The following is a 12,612-nucleotide window of genomic DNA, read 5'->3' as shown; positions in this document are numbered from 1 at the left end:
GTTCACAGATTCATAAATTCATAGATTGTAAGGGGCTGGAAGGGACCTTGCAAGATCACTGGGTCCAGCCCCCATGCACCAAGCAGGAAAGACAACTGGGGTCAGGTGACCCCAGCAAGGTGCCTGTCCAGCCTCCTCTTGAAGATCTCCAGGGTAGGCGATTGCACCACCTCTGGAGGGTACTTATCCCACAGTCTGGACACCCTAGTTGTGAAGTAGTTTTTTTGTAATGTTGAGCCTGAAACGGTCTTCCAGGTGTTTATAGCTATTACTTCTAATTTTCCCTAAGCGTGCCCTGGTGAACACTTGTTCACTGAGCCCTTGATGTACGCCTCTGTTGTAGTGGTAAACTGCTAACAACTCCCCTCTCAGCCTTCTCTTTTCAGGCTGAAGAGTCCCAGATCCCTCAGCCTTTTCTCATATAGCTTGCTGTGCAAGTCTCTGATCATATGGGTGGTCCTTCTCTGGACTCTCAAGCTTTAGCACATCCTTGCTAAAGTGCGGCACTCAGAACTGGACACAGTACTCCAGCTGTGGTCTTGCCAATGCCGAGTAGAGCAGGAGGAATCACTGTTTTGGTTTTGCTGGAGATGCATCGATTGATGTGTGCCAGGGTATTGTTGGCCCTGCTGGCTACTGCAGGGCCATGTTCATACTGCTGGCTCATGTTCATACTGTGGTCCCTTTCATTCGTGGTGCTGGTCAGGTTGGTGTTGCCAAACCTGTAGGTGTATTGGGGATTGTTTGTCCCCAGGTGGAGCACTTTACATACACGGTATGGTAGCAACCGTGCTCAAGGACCTGTATTTTCACTAACATAGTGGACAGTGTTTTAGAGAGATGTTGGCCATGTGCAGATGGAGTGACATCACTGTGACACAATGCATTTACACCTTGCTGAATGCCTTGGAATATTTTATTTTCATTTTTGGAACTATAATACAGATAGTTGAATATTAATACATTCATGCACACACATACCTTTTTGTTCTGTAGTAACAATAACAGCAATGTCTCCAATTTGAAAATTATCTATCCAAACATTTCTGACTTATTTCCTCTGATAGGGAGATGTTCTAAATACTAAGTACCAGGTGGATCTTGGAGATGGATTTAAGGCAATATATGTGAATCTCACTATGACCAGTGAACCTATCCGCCATCGTTATGAGAACCCTGGGATATACCGTGTCTCAGTCAAGGCTGAGAATGTGGCTGGGGATGATGAAGCTGTGGTGTTTGTTCAAGTGAACTGTAAGTTTTATCTGGTTTATTTTTCCAGCTTCATAAAAAGTTCTTGACAACTGTGGGGAAACTACTAACGTAGTCTTAATAACTGGATACTATTTGCAAAACCATCTTTTGTGGACAAGCTTATGCAGCCACACATCTCCTGTGTGGTGTTAATGCATAAATTGTATTTATTCACATTCCATATGCCCCTGAATAAGACATGTACCTTGTTTTGGGAAGACGGAATAAAGAAACCCCCCACCCCAGCTGTTGTGGGGAGCCTCTGAATTACATGGGGAACAGCTTTAAAAGTCTTAATTCAGTGGCTTTGGGAGGGTTAACCTTGTAGCTCTTGGCCAGGCAGATGCCTCCCTCTGCAGCAGAAGGTGGAGGGATTGAGGCTGATGAGAGTCCTGCCCCAGCATGGCACAGCCCCAACCTTCAACTGGAAAAAAAATGGTTAGGCATTTTCTCTTTTAACCCCCACCCCCAGATTTTTTCAGTTACTAATTTTCATGTTTTAGGCAAGGAAATACAATACTTGTAAATTGTATTTTCAAGTCAAAGGAGGACTTGGTTTTAAGGAGATGTATAATCTAGTGGGATGTGAGCAACATTATCAGGCAAGAATGTCAGAAGTCTGAGCCCTACATGTTTTCAGTCCTCATTCTTAATCTAAGAGTAATAAAAATATACATTTAAACTTGCACTCAGTTCTGTAGTAACACAGGGTGCTGAGAAAGGGATATTTTCTCCTATCTGTTTTTCAGGAGGCTCAGAGCAGTGGGTACTTGGCACCTCTGAAAATCAGCCTATTTACTTAAGGTGCTTGAGTATAGGTTTAGGTACATAACTTAAGCCACTACAAATATTGGTTTTGGTGTATTATATATTATTTGAGAATATTCACTGTGCTTGACATAGCCCATTGCTTTTTTCTTTTAATTAAAACCCAAATAAACGAGATCAACAAACGTAAAAAGAAAGCACAGCACAGGGAATATCATGCGCCACCAGGGGTTTAATGTACCTCAGTCATTTCATAATTGAAACGAAGCAGGAAGTTCATGACTGGAACTGCATTTCTTCCTCCTTAAGGATCCGAGAAAACTATTGCTTCTGTTTTCTGATGTGTCGAACAGAAATTCAGAAATAAAGCACACACTAGAAAAACTATGATTACCCATCTTGCATTCTCCAAACGTCTGTCTCATACTCTTTGGAGTGCTTTGGGTGCCTTCCATCAGAAATCCCTGAACAAAGCAGGCGGCAGAAACTATTGGAGCCATACAAGTCTATGTACAAATATAAATGTTTAGTGCAAGCCAAAAGAGCATTGGCTATACTACTCTGAAAGTCTGTACTACTTTTGCAAGCTTCAGAGTCCTTGAGACAGAGCATTGCTTAGTAATTAATGCAAATGGCAAGGAATGAAAAGTTCTGGATTTTGATCCCACCTCAGCCCCACATTAAAGATGCAACCAGTTACAGAACAGTCTTTCCGCTATTTAGTTTAATGACAAAACTGCAATTAAAATCAAAGGTCCTGATCATCTGTTCCTCATACTGATTATTTGTTTTCCTTACAGTGGAATATTTTAGACTTTGCGCAACAGTTTTCACATTGGTGAAAAAGCTGTAAAAGCTTTAATTCAGTGGCTTTGAGAGGGTTAACCCAGTAGGTTTTGGCCAGGCAGATGCCCCCCTCTGCAGCAAAAGGTAGGGGGATTGAGGCTGATGAGAGGAGTCCTGCTTGGATATAATAGCAGCCAGAAAAAAGAGTATAGAATCTGTAGAAGTAGCATATCCTTGGAGCTCTTATTGTAAATGGGTAACATTCCTCTTGCTTCTGCTTATACCCCAGTTATGCAGGAGACTGAGAAGCAGGAAAACTAAAGGATGGTTTCAGGACAACTTTCTCGAAAGGGATCTCTGCTTTAGCCCTTCCATTATGATAAATAATCCAAGTAGAGGTTGTAAATTAAATTACAACTAGTAAAGTCTGATGCAGTGCACAAGAATAACATTTATACTGTTTCAAAGCAAATCTGGTATTTGAACACCAGATCCAAGTGGTCCACTAGCATAACTTCTAAACAGATTTTTTTAACCCTCTGGAATTGCCTCAGATGCCATAAACATTCTTGGAGGAGGCTTATGAAATTATTTTATCCTATCCAAGCCAACCCTTTTTTAAAAGATTATTATTTCTGATTTATGGAGTCTAGTTTCTTCAGTTAAATTGTGAGGTTTTGAGTAAGTTGACAAGGGCAAATATAACTGGAATTTGAAAATTCTAGAGTGATTTGGCCTATGGGCTTAGATGTATCTTATCTTTTGGAATATGATAAAAGGAAATCAAGTCATACATGCTTTTGTTTGCTTTCTATATGTTGTATAAACCATTTAGAGTAGGTTTTGAGGGACAGAGGGCAAAAAGAGTCCTTGAATCTTGTCAAGTCCCAAGTATCTGAATGGTCCTATACTATGTAGTAGATATGGGCCAGACCCTTGAAAAAACATTTCCTAATAGGATGAACCAATATTATATTTCTCTGATCTAAAAACCTACAAGTGAAGAATATAATTTACCAGGCTCTAGAGCAAGGCCCAAAGTTTTCAAAGCTAGTAAATTGCCTACAATAATGGGAATGGAGGAAGGAAGGTGGTCTGCATTCCTTTTTCTTTTCCATGTGGTGAAACTACTTCTATTTTAGTAGAAGTAAAGTTGGGTGTAAAAGTAGCTATTTTGGGGGTGGATTGGTATAGGTATTTTTTTAATGAAAATTACTGAAATTGTGGCAAAGACAAAATTCTTGTGGATCAAGTTATCAATAAATGTTCTTATTATGTAAAATCAAAAGTACAATCCTGTTCTTAATCTCTTCTGGGATGTCAGAATTCAGCCAAAGAAATCCTAGTTAATTAATAAATATATCTTTATTACATAAGGATGATGATAATACTCAGGGCTAGTCAAAATCCCAAGAAACATCTGTCAGTTCTCATAGAAAGATTTTAGTAAGTTGCATTCCCTTTAAGAGTGAAATCATATCTTAAAGGTATTTTTTCTGAGTAAGCTAAAACAAGACATAGTATAACATCAAAGCCAAAAACTTAATCTTGTTTCCTAATCTGAATATTTGTCATTTTTTTTTAAATTTTGAGAGAATTTTTGTTCAGAAAATGGATCCTTCACTTTATAGACGATCCTTTCAGAAAGTGTTAGTCCATGTAGTCAAAAAAGGAAACAAACAAAAAAGCCCAACTGTAAGTAAGTGGAAGGGATTTTACTAACCCCCGCTACTATTTCTTAATTGTCTGCATGATATTCAGCTCTTATGGGAGTGTTTTATTTCAGTTTCTTAAAGAAACTGTTGAAGCTCTCAGTGGGGACATCTACACGTGATGCTCTGTTGCCATAGCTTGTTGCTATGATGACATAGCATCACCAGACATGAAAGGTGATGGCGAGACTACTGCGCAGTAGCAGTGAAAAATTACCATGCAGCTATGGGACCACTCGTGTAGATGTGCCCAGTATGTCTTGAATCCATGAACTGATTTAGAGAGTTGAATTTTTAGAGAATGTTGAAAAAAAAATAGAGAACTGTAGGATCTTAGGAAAATAGGGCTAGAAGGGACCTCACAAGGTCATCTAATCCAGCCACCTGCTCAAGGTAGGATCAGCCCTAACTAAATCACCACAGTCAAGTGTCTGTCTAAACTGCTTTTGAAAGTTTCCAAGGATGGAGATTCCACAAGTTCTCCAGGTAGCCTGGTCTAATGTGTGACCACCTTCATAGTCAGAAAATCCCTTCTAATCTCCAGCCTTGCTTCAGCTGGAGTCTGTTACTCCTAGTTCTTTTCCCTACCTTTCAGGCATTTGAAGGCTGTTACAAAATCCCCCCTCAGTTTTCTCTTCTCCAGGCTAAAGAACCCTAGTTCTTTCAGCCTTTCCTTATAATCCTTGTATCCCAGGCCTGTAATCATTTTTGTTGCCCTGGGCTGGAATCTTTCCAAACCCTCCACAGCCTTCTTAAAGTGTGGGGCTCAAACTAGACACAGTACTCCAGGTGAGGCCTTACCAGTACTGAGTAGAGTACTGGTGTTGAATCTTATGTCCACATGAAATGACATCATATCTGGCATTTTAGAGGAGAGGGGAGTGTCTACTATATGGACGTTTCTCTCAGAGAATACAGATCTTTCAGCTGGAATTTAATGGGCAATGATGCAGCTGGTGACAGAATGCAAGAGAGGTCTTGGACCAATAATCTGTATATGTGCTGCCCTTGAGTTTTGATTGAAACTACAATCTTTGAATGGGCAGAGAGGTATTTAAAATGGAATGAGCAATAATGGGGTGGGATTTATTCCTGTTATATAATTGGGAATCTATTGATGATTATAAAGTGCTTTGGTATCCTGGAATAATTGGTGCAATATAAGTTAAGCAATAGAAATTATTATAGTATAGTAAATAAACCTCCAGTCTGGTTACTTCTGAGAAGCAAGCTATGATGCCTTCTAGGGTATGTACAGATATTCAGGAAGGTTAGTGGGAGGTTAGATTGAGTTAAAAATGGCCACCCAATCTAAGGTAAGTCAGGAAGGGAGGGGATAGTGGTGCAGCTTGGAGGGAACTGGGGAGGGCAATTGGGGTCTGCAGGAAAGGTTGAGGAGACTGGGGGGCTAGTGGCATCTGTGGGGGGGGAGGTGAAATACAGTAGGTTTTGGCAAGATTGGGGGGACTAGTAGGTTCTGCAGCAGGGAGGACTTGGGAGTATTGAGGGGCTAGTGGGATCTCTGGGGGGGTTGGTGGGATTTGGAAGGGCTTGCCAGGATTGGAGGGGGCAAGTAGTGTCTGCAGGAGGTTAGAGGGATTGGGGGTGGGCTAGCAAGACCCATGGGGGGTTGCTGGTGTCTGGGAGGGTTTGGTGGGATCAGGAGGCCTAGCAGGGTCCACCCGGGGGTGGCGGTTGATGGGATTGGGGAGGCTCTCCAATCCTGCCAGAATCCCTCCAGTCTCCCTGCCCCCACCACTCCACTCCACCCCACCCCGGTATTACTGAATTTCCCCATATCCCACAAACTGCTCCTGGGGCTGGTTTTACCGGCATTCACTACTCCTGGGAGTCTGATTAAAGTAAATCTGAGTGGGAGTAGGGGTAGGCGGATTGGGAGGCTGGCAGCTCTGTAGGTGGCTTTGGTGGGATGTGAGGACTCTTGCTCCCTTCCCCCGCAGGACTAGGAACAATTTGTAGTCCCCCCCGCCCCCCATACTGCCCATCCATCCCCACACCACAACTTACTTTCTCATCTCCTGGCACCAGCAAATGCTGGTAAAACTGACAGCAGGAGTGGCTTGCAGGATGGCAGGCAGGTTTGGTGGGCTAGTTGATCTGTGGAGAGGTTTGTCTCCACAGGTGTGGCAAGGAGGCAGGGAAGCTAAAAATAACCCAGTCCCAAGGGTAGGACACTAGGAAAAGTGCAGCACTGGCTGGAGCCAGCAGCTGTGCTTTCCCAGGAGGGCTGCATGGAAACTATACAGAAGTTCAATTACTGGACCCAATTTAGGTTAGACTACCACCAAGGTACAGTTGACTTAGATTGGGTCAGCCATTTTTAGACCAGTCGAACTTTCCTGAACTTCCATTCAGTTCACACTTAGGTTGATCTAACCAGGGATCTAAGAACAAGGTCTGCACCTGGGCAAACTATTGGCTGGCCATTTTTAACGCAATATAACCTCCCCTAACCTCCCTGAACACCTGTACCTATCCCTAGACAAACAAATATTTTCAATAACATTATTATATAGAGTGTTTCTTATTGACAATATTAAGGACCAAAAAAACCCCCATTTTAATATGATGTGGTTTTTTGTACACTGCACATAAATAGTTACAAGAGTAGCTATAGTCTTCTCAGGCAGCAGTTCAGAAAGGAATAAATTTACTCTGAAGGCATATTTTTAATGTACAGGGGCAATCCATTTTGATTTTCAAATAAATTATTCTATAACGTACATAGTTATTTTAAAGCACACAGATTAATTGGTAATTATACAGGGTGATAGCCTGACTGACTGCTGATGCTTTGTATTAAAAATGAATAGTCAGCATCATTCTTTTCAACTTTTCAGTTTCTGCTGTAATTTAAAGGCATGGTAGAATTTCCACCGCTTTTTTCCTTTGATGCCTTAGAAATAATCTGTTACCTTTCCCTTTTTTAGAATAATGCTAAATTTGCTTATGGCCTGCAATGTTAGACCTGCACAAAAAAGACTCCTGCAGCTACACTGATAAATCACATTGCTCTGGGTTTTACTTTGTGACATTTTTTATTTGATTAAAATGAACTCCTTCAGGATATGCCTGCAGCTTTCCTCACTGGTGCATGCAGAGAGAGAGAAAGGTAAGTTCAGGACCTTGTTGTGCGCAGGTGAGACTGCTGCAGGCTTAGTGAACAAAATAAAAAACTGCAAGCATTCGATAAACTGCTGGCTTCTTGATTAATGGCCTTTTTGGCACTCCGTTCAGCTCTGCTGCAGGCTTTACATCTAGAAGTGGTTCCAGTCATTGGGAGAAACCAGGAGGTGAATCTGACAGCTATCATATTGCCCAAGAACCCTAATTTGACAGTCTTCTACTGGTGGATAGGAAACAATCTTCAGGTATGTGTAAGCTTTCATTTGATATTATTTTCCAGCCTCATTTCAATAAAGATTATATCAGACAATTATCCTTTCAGGAGAATTTTGTTGTAGTGGATATGACATTTTATAGAATACTTTTGTTTTAAACAGCCAGTTATACCTCTATTAAACATTACTTAACTCCATTAAGAAATCTTACACTCCTCTTCCTTCTTTCCAATTGTTGATACTTATGTGAAAAAGGAAATTTCTCTGTTAGAATGGTCTACATCTCTAGGCCATTTATTTTAGAGGAGTTAGAATTTTATCACAATTCACCACATTTGGAGAAAAAGTTGTGGTGGCCCTGTGGCATAACCGCATTATTGTGTGTATGTGCCAGAAACAGTGACAACCCAAAGAACTTGATGTCACCCTAAGAGACCTAGGCAACAGAGAAATAGTTGAGACAAATACAATATGTTTCTTTTCGTAATTACATCAATACTCCACTGTTCCCCTGGCCTGCACCAGCCTATTAATCTATGCTTTGGCAATTCCTAAGTGGAGACCGGATAGTGGCCCTGCAGTGTGTAAAATATGAATTCAGCACCTGATTCTTTAAGAAAGAGAATGCCCCTGGATGCTTTTTAAGTGACTACAAGTCATGCGTTAAAAGTAGAACTACAAAATAAATTTGACTGTAGTTGATGACAATGTGTCTGAACCTCAGTTTAGAGGTATCAGCCCAATGCAGCGAGGGCCTGACCCAGAGCCATTCATTTCAGACAGCTTTGACTCAAACCCTGCTACTCTTGTCTGGTATTTTAAAAGAAAGATTTTTCCATTATCTAAAAATGTAGGCCTTAGCTCCATAACTCCAAGGATCCCTGTTAGCTGAACATTGCAATTCGTGGATTTGTTGGACATTGAGCTGACGTTGATTAATTCATTCCATGGAAAATATTTCAGTAGAGTGGTTGCTCCTGACAAGACATTTCAATGACTGTTCTCTCTCTCTGTCATGCTTCTCTCCTGATTCTTACCCAAATTCTTCTTTTGTATCGTGTTCTTTTTTTGTTTAGCCGTTTCTTACTTTGGAGAGTTTTTTAATGACCAAATTTGCTGAGACAGGTGAGGTTAGAGTTACAGTGCAAGCCTCCTGTGGGAACTCCATGCTTCAAGATTCAAAGGTCGTCCAAGTTTTTGGTGAGATATTTTTACTTTCTTATGGATTGTTTTGTTCATTGATTATATTTCTATGTACTTTAGGACAGTCCTTGGAAAACAGAATACAGTAAAAGCTCTGTTATTTGGCGTGAGCGGGGAATGGGGGGTACCAGTAATCCAAAAATGCCGGTTACTGAGGCGGGGGGTTTTGGCCGGACATGGAGTGGGGGTAGCGGGCCGAGGAGGAGTGTGGTGGCTGCCACCACCATGTGTGAACTCCCCCTGCCCCCCACTCCCCCCCAGCATCTGGCCTGCCACCCAGCCAGAAATTCCAGTTAGTAGAGTGTGCCGGTTACTAAAAAGCCAGTTAACACAGCTTTAACTGTATATTGTGACATGTTACATACTGGTGTGCTAAACTTCTAAACTTAATAGACTAAAATTGTCCCTGATTCCATGGAAGTGAACAGACTGGCATTAAAGAAAGTATTACAGAATACTTAAATTGTTTTTAAATTAAAAAAGAAAGAAAGAATTATAGAATACACTAGTTTCCCTTAAATAATTTATTAAAGAAAGAAATCTTCATTAAGAAAGAATTACAGAATACACTAAATTCCCTTACAGAATACACTAAATTGTTGTTCCAAAACTTTACAGGTAACTAAATATTATGAAGTGGCATTTTGGAGTTTCTCTGTAGAATATTATACAATTTTAAAAATATAATTGTTTGAAACCTTCTGTTGGTTTTATCCTGGAATGCATTATCTAAGACAGTGAGAGCCAACCTTTCTTGGCAAGTGTGCAACAAATTAGTGCCCCCTCCATATGCCACTCCCATCACATTTCCTTATCTGATCTGCTGCTCAGTTTTCTCCTCCTTGCTCTGTGCTCCCTGCCCAGCTCTCTTCTGCTTTCTGGTTCCCACCGAATGCTCCCTGCTTGATCTGATGCTGTGCTTTCTGCTCCCTGCCCTATCTTCCAGGCACTGTGCTGCCTGTCCCCTCTCATATCTGCCACATCTCACAAAGAGGCTGCCTCTGCCACTTATGTCATCCATGCTATAGGTTGGCTATCCCTCATCTAGGGAATGAACATTTCAATGGAGTTTTTATCTACTCAGCCTAAACCAAACCAGACAAAAACATATTGACTACGTGCTTCTGAAACAGTTGAATGACCCTTTAGTTCTTGTATCCGAGTGTGTTTTGCTGTGACCTATAACATGCTTATGTGGCAGGATATTTTTTGAAACGTGTAGGTAGACAGATAAATTATTTATGCTTTTATAGGCATAGACAGTGACAATTTTCACCCAATCTGGCCATAGAAAGCAGTTTATAGCCATGACCAAACACAAGCGCACAGCTGAAGATGGCTTAAAAAATGGCCAATCAGGTGAAAAATCTGAACCCTCATTGCATGAGGGGTCAGATGATGTTTCAAAACAGAGCATCTTTTATAACTTCTGAAAATGGTGACGGGTTAGCAAGCAGGGAGACAGAAGTGGCGGAGGGGTGTGGTGGGAAATGGAGGGGAAAGGGAGCAGGGGGAGTTCAGTCTGGGGGTTTTTGAGCCCCCAATGGAGGTGGGGTTGGGTGTATTGGAGCCCCCTGAGGTGCTGGGGGCTCCAATTCACCTACTCCACCCTCCAGTGGGGGCTCAAAACCCCCCAGACTGAACTTCCTCTGCTCCTTTTTCCCCCTCTCCCATTCTGAAAACTTTGCAGCCTCACAGGGAGGAGGGGTCATTGCTAGGGTAAACTGGCTACAGGCTGTAGCTAGCAGCTAGATTCCCCTCCCTCCTGAACCAGCAGTGAACTTCTGTTTGGTCCAGATGATCGTTGCAACTTGGAATGCTTCCTACAAAGTGTTCGCAGTTACAGTGGGGAGCTACACTTTTTCCTTGCCCTACTATGTGCAGTCAAATACAGGAAATGGAATAGCCTGTTTTTCCACTGTAGTTTGCACTGGTTTGCAAATATGGGGATTTAAAAACCCTCATATATACCTCTAGTCCTAACATTTCAAGTGGACTCTATCATTTTGATTTTAGTGTGCTTTTATAATATAAAATAATGGCAAACACTAATATTCAAGTTAGCATTCTTTTGCAAACCTCTTAACTTCTGCCCTATAATAAATGGATTTCACGAATGCTTGTAATAAAGTCTTTACAGAAAGCTTTAAAACTATAACCCTATTAGACTGGCTTGTAAGCATATCATGCCTCTGATTTTCTGCTACTGAATCTACTGTTTGTATTGGCAAAGGCAGTGTGAAAGACTAAAAAGGTATTGGTGGTAAAGGAAATAACAAAATACTTAGGAAAACTATGATTTTGTCTAAGTTGCTATAGAGGTCAATTGAATCTTTCATACATTCCAAAGGATCTTGTTCTCTCCTTTGCATTAACTTTTTCAGGTGTTCTTCCAAAGATTATATGAGGACAAAGGAAAAAATATATACAGTCCTCTTAAACAAGGAATTGTCCCTTTCTAGTATTTCAGATATTTTGGATTATATCAATAGAATTGTTGTGAATGTATCATATTTCCTCTTTTAAACAGAGCAGTGGTTAGCTTTTGGCATGTCATTTGTATTCTCACTTTCATAGGTAGATTATTGAAACAAAAATATTCATTTTCTGTGAATAAAGGGAATATGCAGTGGGCAAGAACTATATGTTTGTGATTCAGTGGGTGCATCTACATGTACTATTAATTCGAAGTAGACTTACTAGACACATCTACATAACACACTGACTGCACGTTATAACGTGACCGCTGTGCAGAAGTGTCATGTGTCAGTAACAGTGACGCAACGCTACTGCACAATAGTATCAGGCTGCTGCACAGTAGCATCACAAAAAAGCTGTGCATTGGCGCTACTGCACAGTTAGCATCTCATGTAAACACAGCCTTTATGCAGTAAAAATACTGTTCAGTAAGCCTATGGGGGAAAACATCTACCAGGGAGTACATCTACATATAGATTTGCTCCCTCCCTGCTCTGACCCCTGTAGCAGCCAGGGGGAGCTCCAGGCACCCCTTGGGGGCTGGCTGGGGGCACGGGGACAGGAGAGCTCTGCCAGCTGCAGCAGCAGCTGTCTCCTGGCCCCATACATGTCAGGAGAGGTCCTCATGAGCATGGGCCAGGAGACAGCTGCAGCATGCACATAGGGAAAAGCCCTATGACAGTGGGGCTTCCACACATAGCCTGGAGCTTGCCAGACCTGGCCCAGAACACAACTGTTTCCAGCCAGAACCAGGCTGTGCAGGGAAGTCTACAAGTACAGTCTGGCTGCCCGGAGACCTGCCCCAAAATAGCTCTGGGCTGCATGTGCAGACTTCCATGCACAGTATGGGCCTGGCCAGGAACTGCCCTGTTCTGGGGCAAGTCCCAGCCAGTTCTGGAGTGGGCGCAGAACTCTTCTCGTGCAGGGAGCTCCCGTCCCCAGCTCCACAATCAGAAGGGGGACTGGGACATTGTTCCTTGTCCCCAGGAGCTGCTTGCTACCCAGCTGGGCTCTGATGAGTAAGGTTTTAAGGGGACCTTACTGAGACA

General features: G+C 42.0%; 1 protein-coding gene across 6 annotated transcripts in view; it reads left to right on the top strand.

Annotated features, from left to right (window-relative positions):
• The window catches only part of SORCS2 (sortilin related VPS10 domain containing receptor 2), a 940,675-nt gene that overhangs the window by 897,680 nt on the left and 30,383 nt on the right, over positions 1-12,612 (top strand). For all 6 annotated transcript variants that reach the window (XM_019553064.1, XM_019553063.1, XM_019553062.1 and 3 more), the window contains exons 19-21: positions 1,068-1,254; positions 7,779-7,912; positions 8,959-9,082. In XM_019553064.1, the coding sequence (XP_019408609.1) occupies positions 1,068-1,254; positions 7,779-7,912; positions 8,959-9,082 (445 nt within the window). The remainder of the gene's footprint in view (positions 1-1,067; positions 1,255-7,778; positions 7,913-8,958; positions 9,083-12,612) is intronic.

The sequence above is a fragment of the Crocodylus porosus genome, unplaced genomic scaffold (genome assembly GCF_001723895.1).
Source record: "Crocodylus porosus isolate Cpor-Errol unplaced genomic scaffold, CroPor_comp1, whole genome shotgun sequence".
NCBI classification, from domain to species: domain Eukaryota; kingdom Metazoa; phylum Chordata; order Crocodylia; family Crocodylidae; genus Crocodylus; species Crocodylus porosus.
Note: the sequence above shows the minus strand (reverse complement) of the source record. Positions and strands in the feature narration are given on the sequence as shown.